Source organism: Thalia democratica, chromosome 5, assembly GCF_965202585.1.
Source record: "Thalia democratica chromosome 5, ktThaDemo2.hap1.1, whole genome shotgun sequence".
Taxonomy (NCBI): Eukaryota; Metazoa; Chordata; class Thaliacea; order Salpida; family Salpidae; genus Thalia; species Thalia democratica.
In genome coordinates, this window is record NC_139169.1 from 32,842,536 (window position 1) to 32,863,903 (window position 21,368).

General features: G+C 25.1%; 1 protein-coding gene across 1 annotated transcript; it reads left to right on the forward strand.

Annotated features, from left to right (window-relative positions):
- The first annotated feature begins 1,760 nt into the window (after nt 1–1,760).
- On the forward strand, nt 1,761–20,664 carry LOC145835365 (sushi, von Willebrand factor type A, EGF and pentraxin domain-containing protein 1-like). The gene is made up of 23 exons (XM_082942926.1): nt 1,761–1,846; nt 2,835–2,920; nt 4,009–4,104; nt 4,404–4,518; nt 5,983–6,093; nt 6,371–6,466; nt 7,108–7,278; nt 9,148–9,274; nt 9,540–9,658; nt 10,037–10,222; nt 10,803–10,988; nt 11,365–11,550; nt 11,972–12,157; nt 12,329–12,514; nt 13,026–13,211; nt 13,885–14,070; nt 14,348–14,533; nt 15,198–15,383; nt 15,648–15,836; nt 16,197–16,314; nt 17,207–17,361; nt 18,516–18,688; nt 19,826–20,664. Exons 1-23 carry the CDS (start codon nt 1,786–1,788, stop codon nt 20,003–20,005), a joined length of 3,471 nt encoding a protein of 1,156 aa, XP_082799052.1. The 5' UTR covers nt 1,761–1,785; the 3' UTR covers nt 20,006–20,664.
- The last annotated feature ends 704 nt before the right edge of the window (nt 20,665–21,368 follow it).

Genomic DNA, 21,368 nt, shown 5'->3' on the forward strand with positions numbered 1-21,368 from the left:
TTATAAAAATTGTAACAAACTACTAAAAGTAATTTAGCATTATAAAATTTTAGTTTAATTATAAAACAGTAAACTTATTAAAAAAAATGCGAACCTAAAGACTGTCATAACTTCTTTTTATATGATAATGACATAAATTATACTTTATTAATTTTTGTTTATAAATCCTTTTCATCTCTGAAAAATCAAATTTTTAATAATTTAAGGAGATTTCTAAGAAACTGCAACCAACAATAAATATAAACAAAACAACATTACTGTTTTACAGATAATTAATATAAGTAAGTTTGTATAGCAGTTTTAGATAACTTTCAAAGTTTTTGATTATACATTTTTGAATATCTTGATACGTTATAGTTAAAATTTAACAAAAATAATTTTTACAGATCGTTCTCTTTGTTTTGTTTATTGTATTTTTATATTATAAACTACAACCAACAATAAGTTTCATTACTTCTATTAATTTTTAAAGTTTCGATTTTATATTTTCAAATATCTTAACATGTTAAAGTTAAAGTTTTAGAATTTAAGTTTTGTTTAGTCCGTTGTCTTTGATTTTGCTATTGTTTTAATTTTCCAGTTTAAACTAAAAACAACAAGATGCTTTGTTTTTTCTAATAATTTACGAAGTTTCAAGTTAATACAATGTAACAAATTTTTTTCTAAGTGTAAGCTTCAATTTAAGTTTTTATTATTATATTATACTATTTCCTTGTATAACTTTTCTACATGCGTTACAATTTGTGCTCGTTTAGTTAACATTCAACTTTTATGCTGAGGTTTAATTTTAAAGTGCTTGAAGTAATATAACGAGTGTAAAACAAAAGCTTTGTTGATTTTTTAAAGTATGATAATTTTATGTGTGGCAATTTAAAGAAAGACAAAAAAATCACAAATAATAACTGACATTCCTAAAGGACGATTTTGAAAACATATACATTATAATACTGTTACTGTATATGAACTTGTTAATGATAAACTAATTCAAAGTAATATAAAACATGCAGTACAAATCCGAAAAAGATTAGCTTTTTTAAGCTCGTTATTAGTTTTTATGATGTAAAATAAAAAATGTTTTTGTGATTTTTAAGAACAAGAAAATATTGATTTTAACTTAGCAGCAATTTGATTTAGACTGTTTTGAAAAAACTTAGGCTAAACGTAAAAAAGTTATTGTTCTAAAGCAATGATAATCTCAAACTTTTTTTTCATTAATTATTAGATTATAAGTTTTCACTAGAGATACCTTTTACAATTAAAAAGCTTAAGTTTTGAATGCAATTGCTTCGTTTTAGAATACAAACTTATAAAGATACATGAACAAATTAAAAAAATACATTGTTTTAAAGATACAGATTTTCAAGCTAAGTTAAATAATTTTTATAAATGTAGGTTTCAAATGTTCTAACTGCTCAAAACAGTGTAATTTACAGAATATTGTAAAACATCTTGTGACATGTTTTAGAATGAGATGAAAAGTAAAACTGTGTACGTTGCTATTGATAAAAAGTATACTAGTAACATCACATCATCAGTAGAAAAAAATAAGTTGTAAGTCCACTGTGGTGTTGTTTATTAGAAAAATAAGAAAGTATGTAAACCAATACAACCATTAAATAGTCAATTAACTCAAATTATTATGGAATATTATTGAAAAAAGTTTCTCTCAGTTTTCAATTTATCATTTCTTTTTTTTCTTTTCTTTTTTTTCTAAATACATGGATATATATTTGGAAAATTTACAGTTTTCTATTTAGTCAGAAAATTAAGTACTTTAAATTAAATATGAAGGTCTTATTCAGTCTGAACTTTTTTATTTTTTATCAATTTTTTGTAAGTACAAAAGGTAAGTACGATATACCGCTGTTGTTTTAAAAATTTTATTCATCTAACAAGTTAACAAAATCAGCTTAATTAGTTTTTTTAGTTTAAAGGTAAGATAAAAAAATTATGTAGACACACTTTTGAAAAGTAAACTTGAAGATATTTTTTCAAGAACTAGACAAAATAAAAATTTTGCTCAAAAGCAAGTACATTACATATACAGAATGTATAGTAATTTGTTATGGTTTATGTTTAAAAAAAATTCAGTTAATAAAAAATAAATTAACTTGATTAACTATTATAATATTGTCACCGATTTTAATTACGTAACCAAAAGACAGGTCACAGGTGTAAAAACTTTGCTCGCATTAAAACCCAGACATGTCATTTATATGGAAATCAAACACAGCCGTAATTAGGGTAGAACGCGTCACATTATATTTTAAAAGCTTCGCGTCGTGACTTTATCGTCCATCTAATTTACATCATGAAAATCGTATCAAAGAAAATTTTTAACTGCGTTTTAAACGTTTTCGCTTTTTTAAACAGTTGTTTCAAATAGTTTTCATTTCAAATGTTTATTATAATTAATTTTGTTGCTTTCAACAACAAAATAGCGCTTAAACACGCTTCTTGTTTGATTTTAAATTAGAATGTAGAATTAAAATTACTAAATGACAATAAAGTATATGCTCTAATTACTATAGTCTATAAAAGCTCACTTTTAGTTGATACTAACTTCGTCTACAACATAAAACCAAAATTTCATTATAAAGAAAAAAAATTAAATTAACATTTAAAATACCTTTAAAGTTACAGTTTCATAACAAATTAAATTTAAATCTGACTTTTATTTGTTGCACCGCTTTTAACACTTTTACCAGTTGGTGAAGTCATAAAAAACGCAAGCTTTAAAAAGTGTGGTGTATTAACCATTAAAAAAATTTAATAAGAAGCATGCCACGCTTTGTTCAACCACCAAGTAATTTTTAATATGATTATATCTGCAGCATTGGTGTGCTGGAAATGCGACAACGCACGTGGAGATAGTGACTGCTTCAGAAGGGGCAAGCTGCACACTTGTACTAATAAAGAGGTAAAATTGAATATGTAGTTAAGATAACTTAAAAGAAATTTTAAAATAAAAACTTGTTTATTTATTTTATGTTGTTTTTAAATTATATTATTAGTATAACTGATAGTTATGAAAATAAAATTTTAAGCTATTTTTTTCATGAAAGAATTGTGACACTTAAGTTTTTACTTCTTTTTCTCATGTAGAACTACGTATTTTTCTAGAATTTGTTTGTATTTAAAACGTTTTATGAAGCTTTAATTTTCATACATCAATTAAGCATTACTTTAAATTTTGTTTGTAAAAATAGTGAAATTAAATATACTTTCTTCATTCTTTGTTTTCAACGACTCATACAAGTTTACTGCTTAAAAAGATATTAGCTTTTTTAAATACAAAAACGACACCTATAAACAAACTTTTTTTAATGGAAAGTTAATGTCATGAAAACTTTGATTGCTTGTTTTATATTTTAGATAATTTTAGTTAACCACAAATTTAAAACTAATATTCAGTTATTTTTTAAAAATAACTAAAACTAATGTTTTATTTGTTTCAATTATTCAGCATATTTTAGTCAATTCGTTTTAGATTACACTTTTATTTTTATCTTAGCATTGCCTACTATCAGCAGGAAATGATTCATCAGTAATGCTTTTAAAATTTTAACTTATTTAAGAAGTTGATATTCATCTGAAATTTATATACTACAAACTATTACTTAATTAACAATTTAAGAATAGTGCTAAAAACCTTAGACTTGAATATATTACTTAAACTTTGATTACAAGAAGGTTACTTGTTTATAAACTCTTCAATTAAACATTAAAGTTTAGTTAAGAAAAGTTAGATTAAATACTGTAGTAAAGTTCTCGAAAACTTAAGACTATTTTTAATTTTTAGTTTAAACAAGTTTTCAAGTTCAAACAGACTTTTAAAAAGCAGCACGCTTATGGTGGTTTGTGATGTACTTATCTAATCGCGCGGTTTATACTGCGGGCATACGCAGCATTTATTCACAGCGGTCAATCAAATGTATATATGCAATGTGTAGCAAATATTTCAAAAGGGTTTGTATCCAACAGATTTTTATTAAAATCAATTTACAGGAAATTTGCTCCACCGAAATAAGAACCATCGCAGGAAAGTGGAACATCAAAAAGGGTTGCCAGCAGAAAAGGGCATGCGAAAACAACAGACTCCAGGTTATATAAATTATCATGGGAATTATCTGACCAGAAATCACGAACGTGATTAAAAAATTGCCATAAATGAGATCATTGTATAGTTTGAACTTTATCTGTTTTTGTTGTTATCATGTGACTACAAAGCTTTTTCACAAATTGTTTTTGGATTTTATTTTTCTATTACGTTAAAAATCTATTTTAAATCAAAGCGAATGAACACTTCTCATACCTAAGGTTTTTAATTCGTCTGAGAATTTTTATGATTTATTTTTGTTTTCAACCAAAAACCTTGACGATTTTCTAATTGCTACAAACAGAACTCTCGTGCATCCAGCTTTAAGACGCAGTGCAACCCACCGAAATGGGGGTCTGTGTGTAGGTGCTGTTGCGGTGATAACATGTGCAACAGTAGAGGCTACAGGTGCATACAGGGTGAGTTGTTTAGTAATATATTTGTTATTTTAAACCATTATCATTAAAATTCATTAGTAAAATTTTATAATTTTTTTTAAGTAAACTTGTTATACGAGATTAGTTTGCATAAATGTAAGTTGTTTAACAAACTACATATATTTCAACACGGGATTTGGTATTTTAAAGCCAACGAAATTTAAAACCTTAGTATAGTTTTAGTTTGTTTTTTATTCAGATTAAATACCAATTGAAATTCATTGTTAAAGTAATTTCAGTAAACAAATGCATAGTTTGTTTTTTAAATAATTTTTCTGTTAAAAAGTATTTACATTTTAGTAATGTTAGTTGTTAACGAAAGCGATTAAGTATTTTTTTAGTTAGTTGAAATGTTATTTTTTGTATTTATTTTTAATTTTGGCATTTCTTTAAGCAGTACGATTTATTCAAAAAAAAGTTTGATTAAAGTTTTTTCTAAAACACAGATTAAAGGCTAAATGGTTTAGAATATTAAAGTATTTACATTTTTATAGTTACGAAATAAGTTTTGAATACAATGTAATTGTTTTTAACCGAATATTTACAAATGTTTATTTTATAAACTTTGAAATTTCTTTACCAAAATTACAATGCAAATTTAGGTATGGTAAAGGGTTTATATGATTTTTATATAAAAAAACGGTATTAGACATTAAGGTACTTTTTGTTGCACTTTGTTCTTAATGTTAATTCTATAAAAGCAAAACAAAAAATACGAAATACTAAGTTCTATAAAATAATAATTTTAAACACTTGATATTTTATTCATACAATACTTATGAATTTTATTTTAATTTATTTTTTCTTTTGAAAGATATATATATATATATATTTATATGCAGTCATAGTCTATGAAACTACGATTTTATAAAAATCCGTCCTTTATCTTAAAACCAAAATTAAGTAATTTTCCTTGCACGCTTAAATAGCGCGCAGTTTGTACTTAGTAGTACCATTTGTAAATATTTTACATTAGCTAATGTTTGAACGTTAAAAGTTCACAAAGCATGCTTATATTTGGTGTAAATTTTTGAAATCGTGATGTCAAAAAGACCGAATGGCTCACAATCAGTTATTACCTCAATCAAAATTCAAATGTTTTTATTTAAGTACTTATAAATACAACATTAACCGACATGAATTTGTAGACAAAGACATGAGTTTGATTTGCTCAAATTATTTTTCTAATCTTGTGACTAAAATATTTTGTCGATCTGACAGTTATTGATAGTTTAAACTATTTATTGTTTGAAGTTGAAGAAGCCTAATAATAAAACAGTTTGCAATAATTATACAACATTACACAGCCTAAATAAAAACATGACATTAAAATTTGTAAAATACTTTTCATAGTAAAAAAAAATTACTTCGATTTAAATTTAATATAGTTGTAAACTAAAAAAGTAACTATTTAATTGTATATATTCAAACTTTATTTTGTTTTAGCTCTGAATTTTTGCGATGAAGTACCAAGGTTTCAATACGGAAGTACAAAATGTACTTACAATAAATATCCAAATGAAATGGGCTCAAAGTGCAAGTTTACATGCAAAAAAGGTAAAAATTTATTTAAAAGTATGTTACTACGTTATGTTATATACAATACGTTTAGAGTATAGCAAAAAATTAAGTAACAATTAATAAATCAATTAAGAATTGTATAATATAGCTGTTTAAATTATTTAAAAAATATGTATTTTTTCACATTTAGTTTGATAAAAACTATATAACTATAAGTAGTCATTATAAACCTGTTTTAAATTAATAGTATTTTAAACTATATGTATGTGAAACTTCAAAAGACTTTAAACTTAGTAATAAATACAAACTAAAGGTTATGAAGCAACAGGCCTTGCAACTTCAACTTGTAGGAATAACAGTTTAGATTACAAGAGGCCTTCATTCGATAATCCGGCTCCTAAGTGTATAAGTTAGAACTAATTTAGTTTTTTTAAATAACAAATTTATGTTTAAGCAGTTTTGGTTTTTGTTAGTTATTCTTTCATTGCTTAAATTATTTTATAATGAGGTTATAGTCAAAATACTTAAACATTTGTTACTGTAAACTTATGTTATGTTATTTATCTAATGAATCCTTTCGCTTATAAAAACAAAACATTTTAAATTTATTTTTGTTGACATGGAACATGAAATTATTTTTGAATATGAATTGTAGTTTAAGACTTTTTATTCTATACTATAAAAAGGTTTCAAACTATCATAACTAGATTGAAACAAAAACTTTTGGTTTAAAACATAAAGTTAAGATTTTTTAAGTATTTTAAAATATGAAATAAAGTTTAAGAAAATTACAATTACTAAAATAAAACTTAAATACACGTTTTGTTACTTTATGTACAGAAAATATAACTATTAAAAACTTGAAAACTGCTTAAAATGTGTAAGCTTATAATTGAAAATGAAAAACCGCTCTACAACACAAATGTAATAGTTTTTTTTTATATTCCAAATTACACCAATCACTCATATTAGAAACATTTATTTAAATTCGATAACTTTTAACGTAAACGTTACACTTTTAAACACGTTTTTAATTACAAGATTTTCCAGGAATCGGTTGCCCAATAAGGCCAAGCAGCATAAGAAACGGGCGGGAAAAATGCACCCCTGATACTGATGAAAACACGACGAAAATGGGTTTTTACCGAGTTGGAAGCGTGTGTAATTACTCGTGCGATGATACATCGTTTGCAATTGTCGGCAAGTCTACTTCAACTTGTGGTAATTACTTGTTGTTTTATCTGTTTTGTAAACGTTAAGTTTCGCATTTTGTTTCCTTGGTGCGCTTTGTTGTATGTTAAAAATTTCCCATAGACTAATTATACCAAAATAAAGAAACATGAAACAATAAAACTAAATGACGCGCTTGCTTATTACGTAACTAATTGTAAAACTAGCACTTTTTTTTTCTTTTACTACTGAAGTAGTTATAAACTACAGCGTCAAGTTAAAATATTTGATTTCAATCATTTAAAATCAGTCAAAAATTCCAGGGCTTAATTAGAAATGTTTTCAGAAAACTTAAAAGTAACGTGACACGCTTATTTTTATGTAATTTTATCGTTTCCTATGTAGCTTGGAGTGTAATTCGAAATAACTAAACATTTTTGGGCGTTTTTAGTCGATGGAATATTAACTATCCTACAAGGTGGCTTTTAAAATATCATTATGACTTTTTATATTATCGGTCATTCTGTTTTGTGGTTTTAGATGGTTGTTTGGTATAACCAAGTAATTGCATGTGTAGTAGATAAACCTGTTTAGTTTATTTGCACTATTGTTCAAAAAGTTGTTGTTTTCAAACTAGTTACTTTTATTTTACAACTCATTTTAAAAATCTTAAAAGAAGCTCAAACAGTGAATTCTAGATAGAATTATAGTTGAAGAGCTGTATAAGGTGAATAATTAGCGAACAAATTTTTAAAGAACAATAAGTTGTGATTTTTTATAAATATAAAAACAAACTAAGAACGTTTGTGTTTTACTGAATTTCAGATCTAAAAAACTTTCAGATCAATCACGAAGTAATGTTTGCTATACTTTATTTCTTACCTCTTTAAATTAATTTTTAAACTTTGAATTAGCACAAACTCTTGTAATTTTACCTAATGAAATGTTAAATTTGAATTTTCTTGTTTTAAAATATAAAATCAATCTTTTTTTTTTGAACATAGCCTTATTTACTGTAGAATTAAGCTGAAAAGAAATAGTTTTATTAAACATTGTATAGTTTTCAAACATACGGTTATGATTTAATATATGTATTTCTTATAAGATTAGCGTTTTTTTATATAAAATAATATAATTTTAATACATTAACTTGAAGTAAAACATGATGACTATAATTATATAAGTCTAAACGACATTTTTAGTTATATTAACTAAGCTTGTATAGCTTATTATAAGGTTAAAAACTTGTTAAGCTACATTTTTGCTAAATTTAAAACTAAAAAACCTTTAAATAGTAAAATGTTTGATGAAAATTCTTAGTAATTGCATTAAGCTTTCAACTTTGAAATTCACGTTATCTGTAATTTATCTTGCCACACTGTTAATTTCAATACCACAATGCTTACTATACATCAAATAGGATACTTTGTATGGTTTTTGTGATCTACTAAAAACCGACGTATAATATTTGTACACACAAACCTGTAAACTATGAATAATTACAATCTTTGCAATGTTGTTTAATAAGGTAAATATTACAACCGTTTGGTACAGTTTTGTACTAAAAACATTTACTTAAAATGTTATCAAAAAAGCAAATGGAAGCTAGAAGTTTAATGCAAAATAACAGAAGTCAGGTTATATAGCAGAATAAAAAATATTTTAAATATGTAAAACGTTTTGGTTTTTGTAACACAGAGTTCACCATTTATTTAAACTTGTTAAGTTAAATTAATATACTCGATTGGAAATGTTTGGTACCGTAACTAAACAATGCTTTTATAGTTTTAACTGCATTATTGAAAAACTTTACACTTTATTTAAACAACTTAGTTTTTTACTCTATAAACAGTGATAATCAACACATTAACTTCGATTTTTTTTTCTTTTAACCACAAAAATGACATGAAATTATCACAGGTCCGAACAAGAGCTGGTCGTCACCGCAACCAAAGTGCGTTTCCATAACTTGTCGCAACATGACATCGCCACCTAACGGTAAAACCGTTTGTTCTTCAGCAGAAAATTTTCTTGGCACCGTTTGTAGGTTTGAATGTTGCTTTGTTGGTTGTTCGCATTGGTTAGAATTTACTACTTAGTTTTTACAAGTTTGATTGTTTTGCTGCCTTTTTTGCTAAATATTTTGATATCGTTTAAGTTTAAAAACTTGATAAAGTTTTAAGTTCATGCTTTTCTTTTTTAGCTTAAATATGTATCTCTAAACTTAATTTACTAAACCATAGTATAACTCATGAGATAGAAAATACATAGGTTGAATATGAGCTAATGAGTTTAAACCAATAACATTTCAGCCACACTTGCGGCGAAGGTTGGCAGTTAATTGGAGCTACATCAAGCGAATGCGTTACAAAAAAATCTGCTTCCGGTTCACTATTTGGTGATTGGAACACAAAAACTCCTACATGCAAAAGTTTGTGTCATTAATTACTTTCGTTTATCTTTAAAAAAGTATGGCGTGTTGTAGCTCACAACAAGTACAAACAAAAAAAAAAAAAAACAATTTAGATACAAGTGGCTACTGTATCTAAAGTTTTTAGAAAGTTTTGGATAAATTGATTTATCAAACTACTTATTCTTTATCTTAATTAACACAATTTTATAGTATTAAACTTAAATTAAGTATTACGGTGTCTTTTCTTTTAAGTTCAAATCAAAAACAAATACTTTAGAACTATTTATACCAGATGCAATTGTTGTAAAATTTTATTTTCTCCTGTTATTTTCTTCAAACTAAATATTACAATAAGCAATGTGAATTGTAGCACATAAGTAACCTTGTTTGTTATAGGACTTAAATGCGATGAATCTAGTTTGTTAAACGGTCAAGTAGATTGTACAAACGATAACTTTTACGGAAGTATTTGCACTTACAAATGTAGTGAAGGTTATGAACTAATTGGAAACTCTGTAAGCAAGTGTACATTTAGTCAAAATGGAATAACTAGTTGGGGTAACGACGCACCAACTTGTACAAGTAAATTGAAACTTTTTTGTTTTCAACATTTGCTGCGATATAACATTTTGCGAAAGCCAAATTAAAACAAATTGTCTATAAATAACATTAACAACACTCGTTAGCTTTAGTTGATAAATAATTAGTAAATTAAAAATAGTTAAACTTTTGTACGTATTCTTTTTGTAAGTTATGTTTAAAAACTGCTGTTTATAACTTTTAACAACCGAGCATGTTTTTATAAAATTTTCTTAAATATTGTCAAACAATTTATATTCTGATTTGATATCAATAAAAAAGTTAAGTCTCATTTTTTTGACATTGATTGTAACGAAAGTACAACGACAATATTAAAAATCTAAAACGTGCAAATCATTAGATAAAGAAAACTTTACAAAACAAACTCTTTTTGTCATGATTATGAACATAAGAAACATTCATAAAATAATTTACAAGAAATATTTAGCGCATTTGTAAACAACAATTTAAAAAAAACAGAAGCAAAGTTTTAGTTTTTATCAAAACCATATAAGATTAGACATTTAAGGTTTGTTACTAAATTATTCGTTAATTACTAATGAAAATTTGAAAAACTTGACAGGACTTCAATGTGAAGAATTAAGTTTATCAAACGGACAAGCAAATTGTACAAACGACATTTTATTTGATAGCAGTTGTAGTTTTACATGTAATGATGGCTATAGAATTACTGGAAAGTCTGTAAGCAAATGTGTTTATAATGGAAATGGAATAGTTAACTGGGATACAAATGCACCTATTTGTACCGGTTAATACGTTTAATAGATATTGTATGTATGCATTTGAGAATTTTTCTGGTAGTTTTTTTTGAAACAAACTAAAAAAAACTCAAAAAATAACACAACATAATTTAATAATTTTTTGAAATTTATTTAGTATTAAAGTAACATCAAAAAAAATTATATTGTTTTATAAATAAGTATAGTAAGTATGTTCTACAAACACTTATCTAAATTAATTTCTAAGCATCTAAACAATATCTAACCGTCAAAGTTTATTCATTAATGATTTTTAATGATTACTAAACAGTTTAAGGTAAGTTTGAAGTAAAAGCTGTTTATAAACAGTACTACTAGAGGTTTTATAAAATTTAAATGGTTAGTAAAATACAAGGATTTTTTTAGTTCTCCAATGCGAAGGAAGAAGTTTATCAAATGGACAAGTAAACTGTTCAAATAATAATTTGTATGGTAGAAGTTGTTCTTATACATGTAATGAAGGTTATATACTAACTGGTGATTCAGTTGCAACGTGTGTTCTTACTGGAAAGGAAACAGTAAATTGGAATAATGAAATACCTACGTGTACAAGTGAATACAAATTTCTGATAAAATATTATTGTCCAGTAAAACAACTTGATTTAAAATATTTAATTTTTAGAGTAAAATATTGTCTTATTCTTTAAAAGTTAAACCTAAGTAACATAAGCATACGTAATTGTTAGTTTACATTTCAATTATGAATCTGGTACATTTTAAACTAAACACAATAAAAATTCATGAGTTTAAAAATACAAATGTTAATTACAGAGTAGTTGTTAATGTAAATTTATATGTATAAATATATATATATATACTATACAAATTTAGAAAACAACGTAATTCATTTATTGATAATCGGCACCTGTTTATAACATTTGGCAAAAATGGACTAATTTTACTGCAAAATAACTACACAAAAAATAAACTTATGATTACGTGTAACAATTATAATAAAGTAGCAATTTTAAAGTACTCCAGTGTGAAGATAGAAGTTTATTGAATGGACATGTAAATTGTACAAACGACAGTTTATTCGAAAGCAGTTGTTTGTTTGAATGTAATGACGGTTACAAGTTGATCGGAGATTCTGAAAATAAATGTGTTGTTTATGAAAACAGAAAAGTTAATTGGAATAATGAATTGCCTATTTGTATTAGTAAGTTGTTTTTTTTTCGAAATAGCTATCTCGTAATATACATAGTTTTTTATATAATATTGTAATCAAACTAAAATAAGTTTTGATAGAGAATAATAGTTTTGTTTTACATGCAAAAATGTTCAAGGTATAATTAAAATTATAGTGTATACATTTGCTTTGATTTTGTAGGACATCAATGCGAAGATGAAAGCTTACTAAACGGACAAACTAATTGCACAAATAACAACTTTTACGAAAGTAGTTGTAGCTACATATGTAATGACGGTTATGAACTAACTGGAAGTTCTGTTAGAAAATGTGTGGTTGACGAAAATGGAGTGGTCAATTGGAATAATGAGTTACCTACTTGTACAAGTTAATATTTTCATCTTACTACATTTTGTAATATAATCTAGCTGTTTTGTTTTAAAAACTACTATTAAACTTTACTAGTTAAATTATCGAACCAATACTAATAAAACAGTACAAAACTAAACTTTTAAACATCTGTTTGTTCTTTATCTCTTGTTGAAACTTACAGTTTTTAGACAGTTTTAACATTTATTATAAAGTTTGATTTATCTGAACTTTGCTTTAACTTTTTGCAATATATAAAACTATTAGTTTTTAATTTTAATAATTAAGTTAAGTAATAATCATTGTTAACTACTACAATTTAACACTTTTCGTAAACTGAACAAATTGTTTAAAAAGATAAAAAATCAATACTTTGAACACAATTATGAACTACCGAAGGCTGTTAATGAACTAGTTTTATCATAAACATGTTTTAGTGATGATATTGAAAAGTCTGTTTAGTTGAGTGGTAGCATTGTTTTGTTAGTATTGGTTGTTTTTATATACAAATTAATAATTCAATATTCAGTGCTCCAGTGCGAAGAAAGAAGTTTAACGAACGGACAAACGTATTGTACAAACGACAGTTTTTATGAAAGTTTTTGTTCTCATAAGTGTAATGAAGGTTATATACTAACTGGAGATTTAGTTGCAAAATGCGTTTTTACCGCAAACAAATCAGTAAACTGGAATAGTGATATGCCTACATGTGCAAGTAAATACAAGTTTCAAACATATGTGGTCATTGACTTTTGTTTTTTAGCATGCTTAACTTTAGGTTGCTCAATGTTTAAAACAGTATTAAAATAATAAAATTTTTTGAGTATGGCTTTATTTTTTTAATTTTCAAATTATTGACAACCACAGTTAACAAACTAATTATGTGTATGATAATTATATTTTTTAACTTTACAAAAAAAAAAGTTAAAACTGAAACGATATTTCTAAGTTCTTGGTTTAAGACTTTAAAAAAAAGAAAATATTGTAAAAAGCTTATTAGTATGTATTAATAATATTATTTATAAGTTAATATACAGCTTTTTTGTAAAAACTAATTTATAAGTTTTACTAACTCCAGATACAAAATTTATTTAAACTTATGATAGTGTAGTAATATATATATATATATATAAAAGTAAGTAAACTCTAAATAAACAAATAATTTGTATAAATAAAGTCTTAGTACTTTACTTACATGCATAAAAAAGGTATAAGTTTTAATTGTGGTTTACCACTAAGTTTACTAAAACTTGACCGACTCGTTTATTCTTCTATCTTTTTTTTAAATTTTTTAAACAATTCTTGAGAAATCAAACTTTACAGAAATAAACTAAAACTAAAAACAATTAAAACTACGTATTCAAGTTTGAAAAATAACAATTATTCAGTTCTTCAGTGCGAAGAAGCAAGCTTAACAAATGGACAAGTTAATTGTACAAATGATAGTTTATTTGGAAGTAGTTGTTTGTTTGAATGCAATCTCGGTTATACATTAAATGGAATTTTTGAAAACAAATGTGTTGTTGATGACAGCGGAATAGTAAAGTGGAATAATGAGTCGCCTACATGTTCAAGTAATCTTTATTTATTCAGTTTTTGCTTTCCAAAGACTTTTTACATAGTTTTAATTTCAAAAAAATAATTCTTTTAATTAGTGTTTTAAAGTTACTTTGACTCCTTATGAACGTATTAATTAATGTATTATACTTTTAATTAAAAATCTTTAGATCCTCAGTAGAATAAACATAATTTTTTTTTATATTTAACACTAAAAAAACTTTCAAAGTTACAATCAATAACATATTTTTTTTTAAATAGTTATTAACCTTTATAGTTGTAATCAAATTTTAGGACTTCAATGCGAAGATGAAAGCTTACTAAACGGACAAGCAAACTGTACAAATGACATTTTTTATGAAAGTAGTTGTAGCTACATCTGTAATGACGGTTATAAAATAACTGGAAGTTCTATCAGAAACTGTGTGGTTATCGAAAATGGAGTGGTCAATTGGAATAATGACTTACCATCTTGCACAAGTTAATTTCTTATATTGCTGTATTATTCTTATAATGGACTTTTATACTATTATTATTATTCAATTTAATAAGAAAAAAGTATCATTTGGTTCACTTACTATACAGAAGTATAAAGTTTGAAGATTGAATTTCTTTTTTAAAAACTTAAAGTCAGTTTTTAAGGTAGGTATGTAAAACCACAAACTCAAACTACTTTTCATTTTTATATGCATAAAAGTTTAAAACAATGACTTCTTTATAGAAAAACTTTGGTGGCAACCATTTTACGTGTTAAGTAGTTTATTTTGTTTAAGCTTTATTTTAAGATAACATTTAACTAGTTATATCGACTATCCATAATAAACAATATAGTCATAAATTTTAATACAGAATTTTTTTTTCAAAAAGTTTTGCTATTTTTTAATGAAACTTACAACACTTTATTGTTAACCTTTAATAATTTCTTGCTAGTACAAATATTATTTTACCTTTGTGTTAATTTACAAAGATGCGTTGAACAATTAATTTTGTGTTTATGCTTTTCCAACAAAATTCTAAGCAAGCTCTAATTATAAATTAGAGTAAAAAAAAGACTTTTATATTTTTATTTAATCCGTTTGAAAAATCATTTTAGATTATTTTATTAAAAATACAGACATAATCAAAACTGTTTTACAATTTCTAGTTCTTCAATGCGAAAAAGAAAGTTTAACAAATGGACAAGTTAATTGTACAAGCAATAATTTCTATGGAAGTAGTTGTTTTTATGAATGCAATGAAGGGTACAAAATAACTGGAAGTTTTGTTAGGAAGTGCGTTTCTAGTGAAGTTGAAATGGTTAAGTGGGATAATGATGAACCTATTTGCACAAGTATTAACTAGTTTATTTAAAAATATTTTATCGAGTTTTATTTGGTAAAAAAGTATATCAAAATTAAGATTTAAAAAAAAATAGTTATTTTCTTTTACATTCCTAATATGTGCAAAAGGTAAAATAAAGAATAAGAAACTATACAAAAAGTATTTTTTAGTCTAAAAAGTTTATTTAGATAAATTTAAGTTTAAAATGAAAGTAAAATAAATATAACTTAGATCACTTTTATCAAAAGTCGATAAGGTTTTCTTAATTTCACAGAAATTATTTGCGAAAACTTAAAAGAAGCAAAAAATATTACAACTAGTTGCACCGAGGACAACTTCGTGGGTTCCACGTGTTTATTTACCTGCCCCAACAACCTTGACGTCCACCCTAGTTACTCCCCTACTACTGAATGCCTTCCTGACGAAACACCATATTGGTCATCACCACTTCCTTGTTGCTACGGTAACTTTAAGTTTAAAATTTTTTTAAACATCATAATTTATTAATTTGTCTAAAAAGTTTCAATAGAGTAGAAAGGGCGCTGTAGATTTATATGTAGTTTAAAAGTAGAAGTTGTATTTATTTAAAACTTTGTTTGCTTTAAAAAAAAATTCTTTCTTTGTAGAACTCACAACGCTTTGATTTTTTTTTTTCTTCTCTTGACATGTGTTTTAAAAGATAAGCTGTTTTAATGTGTACTTTTTCTTTATCAAATATTTTGAGTAAAAATAATAAGACGTACTTCTTAATTTGTTAACTTGCACAAATAACTAGTTAATACCTTTTTCTTTATATATCTATACCATATTTTTTTTTTCTCAGATCAAATGAAATGCATAAGAAACATGAAACTGGATATAATAATTGTTCTGGACAGTTCATCTTCTGTGGGATCTAGAAATTGGAAAATGAAAAAGTCTTTCTTGTGGAAACTAGTCAAGTAAATATTTATACATACAAATAGTTGAAGAGTTATCAAATTAAAAGTGCAAATGTTAATGTAAAATAATTAATACCCAAAACTTTGTTTAATCAATTTAATGTGTAATTTTAAATACCTAAAGCCTTCAAATTAAGATAAATTAAATACTTTATTTCTAACTTTTAATTGCGTTAAAATAAAATCGCGCTAGAATATTTAGAGCTTTGTTTTTATCATGCTTTTAATAATGTTTACTTGTCAGTTGAAAATTTAGAAAGTATAAACGTTTGAGTGCTTTTTATCATCATTATTGATCTGAAACGTGTATAGAAGTTATATAGATATATCACATTTAACATAAAAATTTAAATTTTTTAAAACTTAAAGTCGGTTTTTAAAAGTGGCTTTAAAAAACCAACAAACCAAAAAATTTTAACTGTTGAATAAATATATTTAAAAGTGGTGTTGCTAAAGCTATAAAACTTAAAAATACTATAGCATCATTTTTCAACTGTATAACTTGTTTTTTTGTTTATTTTTTCCTAAAACTTTAGTGTATACTATTATATATTAGTGCATTTTTATATTTTAAAGTACTAAAATTAAGTGTATTTATTGTTTTTAAAATTTCAACAAGTATTTGAATTGTTTGTGAGTACTGTTTAATATAGCACTTATATTTTAATTATTTTTGTACTGTTAAAAATTTAACTTATAAAAAATGCGATACTGAGATATACATCGCTTTATCTTAAATTTTTTCTAGTTAGCAACGTTTCCTTTTTATTTTGTTACAATGGTTTCTTAACAGCCATAAGTGTAGAATACTTATAACCGCCTCTTAATCATCATAAGTTGATATTTAACTAATATTTTAAAACTTATATAAATTGTCTTCGTATTTTCACAGTAATTTTGAGTTGGCTGATGCAAAGGCACGAATAGCAGTGTTCAGGTTTTTCGAAAATGTCGATCATTCGTCAGAAATCAAGTTGTTAGACGAAGACGTTTCGAATACGCAAGAATTTCTACGAAAGTTCGCTAAAATACCCTACAACGGATATGGTCAGTACTTGTAAAAGTTGTTGAGCCTGCTCAACTAAAAGGCTTAATAGTTGTTAATACACGTGTGTTTATTTTTTCCGAGCGTTAATTAGAGAACAAATGTAGTTGTCATATAATGTTTCGAGAAACTTATAAAAAAGTACAATAGTTGTATGTTAATTAACACATACAAAACTTTTATAAAAACCAACTATGTTTCTAAAAGTTTGAAAAAGTTTCTATCACCCTATATTAAATTAACATTTTATAAAGATAGGTTATTAGCAAAAATTTCAACAACTAACTAAAACACTAAAGAAGTGTGTTCAAAGTTTTTGATAGTTTACTAATTTCAATTTTAATCGTGCTTTTATTAAAAGTAGTAAAAATATTTCAAAATTTTTAAGTTTTAAAGCCATACAGTAAAACAACGCATCAACTATGGTGTTTTGGTTACAACACTTAAACTCTTTATTGTACACTTTTAAGTTATTCACAACTTTTCTATTTTACTTATTTATCTAAATATTTAACAACTTAATTTAAAATTTTACAAATAAGCGTGTCAAAAGCATAAAGCCACTAACTACGAAAAACCTGAAGCTTGTCCACAAAATGTTAAATTAAGGTTAAAACTTACACCTGAGAGTATGGTTTATTCAAACTGCTACTACCACAAGCCTTAAAACTGTTTATAAGCTCTTGAATTTTCACTTTTCAGGCTAAATAGCGTTTAACTTTCGGGTAAACATCAAAAGTTTTGAAAAATATACCCGAAAAAGTTCAAAAAAAAAGCGTTTAAATTAAAAATTTTAATTTCAAGTCGTTTAAAGTTGGTTTCTTAAAACGCAACATAAAACGATATTCTCGATAAATAATACTTTAAACGTTTTAAGTGGTGTATACAAATGCTAGATTAAAACTAAAAAAAAGCCTAGACTGAAAAAGAGTTATCAAAAGTTGTACAATTTTTTTTTCGTTTTTAAATTTACTTTAATTAACAACTAAGTTAGGAGCTAACTATATTTAACTTGCAATGGAAGTTTTAAAATAATAAAGAAAATTGTGAAACATTGTGTTAGTTTTTTCTATCAACATTAGCTTCGATAAATTTTTATTCTAAAATAAATTACAATAGTAAATTACAATTACAAATAAATTACAACTATTTAAAGGATCGCGACTGGCTAATGCAATCGATCACGTGATTGATAACTGCACTTTGACGTCATACGGAAACCGCGAGTCTGTTGATGACGTCATAATAGTGATGACGGATGGAAGAGCCAACGATCAGAAGGAAGTGATAAAAAGATCGAGAAAACTGAGGAAAAAACACGATGCTAATGTAAGAAGTTTATCATAAAAAATATTACAAAATTAGAAAAAAAAAACAATACTGGCATATCCTCAGTTATATTAACATATATAAGATTGTTTTGTAAGTTTAGTAAGATCAAAGGTTTTAAGTAAAGTAAAAAAAAAATCAAAAACATTTTGAGCATTCCAATTTAAAACAGTCAGTCATAGTAAAAACCAAATAAAAACGCCTTTCAAGAGATTTATATGTTTAATAGCTATTTTTAAATTTATACTATTTGAACTTTAGTTTGTTATTTTTTAATTTAGTCAAACTTTTCTTAATTTTTAGCTTATTTCTGGAAAACACTACAATTGTTTTAAAGTTTCAGAACGTAAAAGTTCAAACTTAAACATTTAAATAACTTAAGAGTTTTAAATAACAAGTAAGTGATGTTGAAACTTACAACTTTATATATCAGACTTAAAAGCTTTTAAACCAACAAAACCTAAGTTGTAATGTATAGACAAACAAAACATCTATTTATTCAATTAGTTATTTTAACCTCTAATTTGTTTTCTTATCACATATATTTTAAACGATTTTATTGTTTTTAAATATAGTTTAATCTAAAAAACTTAAGCTTAGTTTTAACCAAGAAAAAAGTATGGAGCTTTTTATCGTTAGCAAGCTTGTGCTATAACATTATCAAGAAAAGTAAAGCATGTTAAGTGTACAATTTTTAAAAGATTAGCTGTACTACAGAAAAACTGATGTTTGTTTAAAGTGGCTTACCAAGAACAAGTGCTTACATTATTAAATAGTTTGATTTTACTGCAACATTATTTCAATATTTGATTACTGTAAAATATGTTTATGCCATTAACTAAAGAAGTTTTAAAAACTTTTTATGTTATGCTTTTATAAAAATGTTTTGAGCTACTTTTAAGTTTTTTTCAAAGAATAAAAAAAGAAAACTAGTATAACGTAAACTAATATATTAAACCTATTTTGCTTCAGAATATTACTTTAAAACTTATTGACGGTAGACTTATTGTTACAACACACCTTAATGCTAAAATTTAAAAGTATTTATAAAATACACTTTAAGCGTATAAAAGATGATTATATAATAAAAAACTGTAAACGTAACAACTCATCAAGTATATAAAAAATTTTGTTCAGATGTATGCAGTTGGTGTTCGTTATTCCGTCGGTCAAGTCAATAAATTATCCAGAATGACGGGTAATCGAGATAACGTGATCTATGCACAGGATTTCGATACTCTGGAAAGGAAATTCCTGCGAGAACTTGCAAGAAAGTATTGCAAAGATCCGTGCTTGTTGGATAATGATATAGAGTAAAACGTTGTTTAACTTTTGATTTTTTTCATAAGCCTCAAGTTTTGCAAAGTTTCGTTTTTACGTCGTTTTTCGTAGAACGAGTTATTTTTCAATGAAAGTGTCGATATTTTTTTACAATTCTTTTTTTATGTGCTTATATTTGCAGTTTTATGCAATACCTTCACACATACGTAGTTAAAACTTTTATGCAAGCGTTTTTCAATACTTTTGTATTAAAAGATTCACATTTCTAGCTGAAACTACAAATTCCATTGAACACAATATATATGTATGTATAAGTGTTTACAATGTTAAATCTACTTTTCATGACATCCAATGTAATTTTAAACAAATACTTCTAAATATGTAACATTCAATTGTCTTGTAATGTAGTTTTACAAAAAGAAAAGGTTTTTCTGTATCCTGAAAAAAAAAGCTTTTATTTTAAGTGAAAAAGCAAAAGTACTAATAACTCTAAAAAAGTTATCTTAAAATTTACTCAATTCTGCACAACTTGTACTCCAATATGTATTTTGTTTACGTATTAATTTGTGGTACTCATTTGAAATTTTGTTTAACATGATATATTTATTGCACAGCGTTCGTACAAAGTTATATAAAAATTTTACTAATTTTATTGATTATATTTTTATGCTTGGTGCTTAGTTCTATTATTTACTAAGTAGTTTTATATTTACTTAAACAGCTTGAGATCTAAAATAAGTACATAAATATGTTTTTTGTTAATGTCATTCTAGTATAAACGTACATTAAATACAAGTTACTTTTGTTTTCTGCTTTATAAACGTAAAATCAAAATGTTCTTTCTTATTATAAATAACCATAACTTCTTTCATTATGTACAAGGAAAAAAATTCAATTAAATATTGACTCCTTAGGATCTTTAAAACTAAAAAGAAAGAAAAGCATGCTTTATTTACATATCGACAACACAAGATAATAACAAGTATGTATGTACACCTATTGTACATTTTGGTCTCTAACAGCGAATAGTAAATGCTCGAAATAATTATTTTTGTACAAATATGAAACAAATACTGTAATTTAGTAGAGAAAGAAGACTTAAAGTGTATCACAATTTTTATTTCTTTAAATTTTTACAATATTTTTAAGTTATTTGAGTGATAAATAAATATAGGTTGCTCTCTAAATAGTGTGTAAAGTTGTATTCAACACAAAAGTAGGAATTCCAAGCTTAAAATTAAATGAATAAAATAACTTTATTTTTTTATAAGTGTTATAATTAAATAGTAAATATATAAAGAAAAAGTGAAAGTTTATATGCATTATGAAAAAACGCTACAAAAATAATAAGTATATAGTTATGTTAGCATAGCAAAATATCTAAAAACAAAATACAACA

What these genes read in the sequence shown, in the direction of transcription:
- LOC145835365 (XM_082942926.1), top strand. Translation starts at nt 1,786, where the DNA reads ATGAAGGTCTTATTCAGTCTGAACTTTTTTATTTTTTATCAATTTTTT. An exon ending in AGGCTACAGGTGCATACAGG is followed by an intron (nt 4,519 to 5,982) that starts GTGAGTTGTTTA and finishes ATTTTGTTTTAG; the next exon opens with CTCTGAATTTTTGCGATGAA. An exon ending in CAAGTTTACATGCAAAAAAG is followed by an intron (nt 6,094 to 6,370) that starts GTAAAAATTTAT and finishes TACAAACTAAAG; the next exon opens with GTTATGAAGCAACAGGCCTT.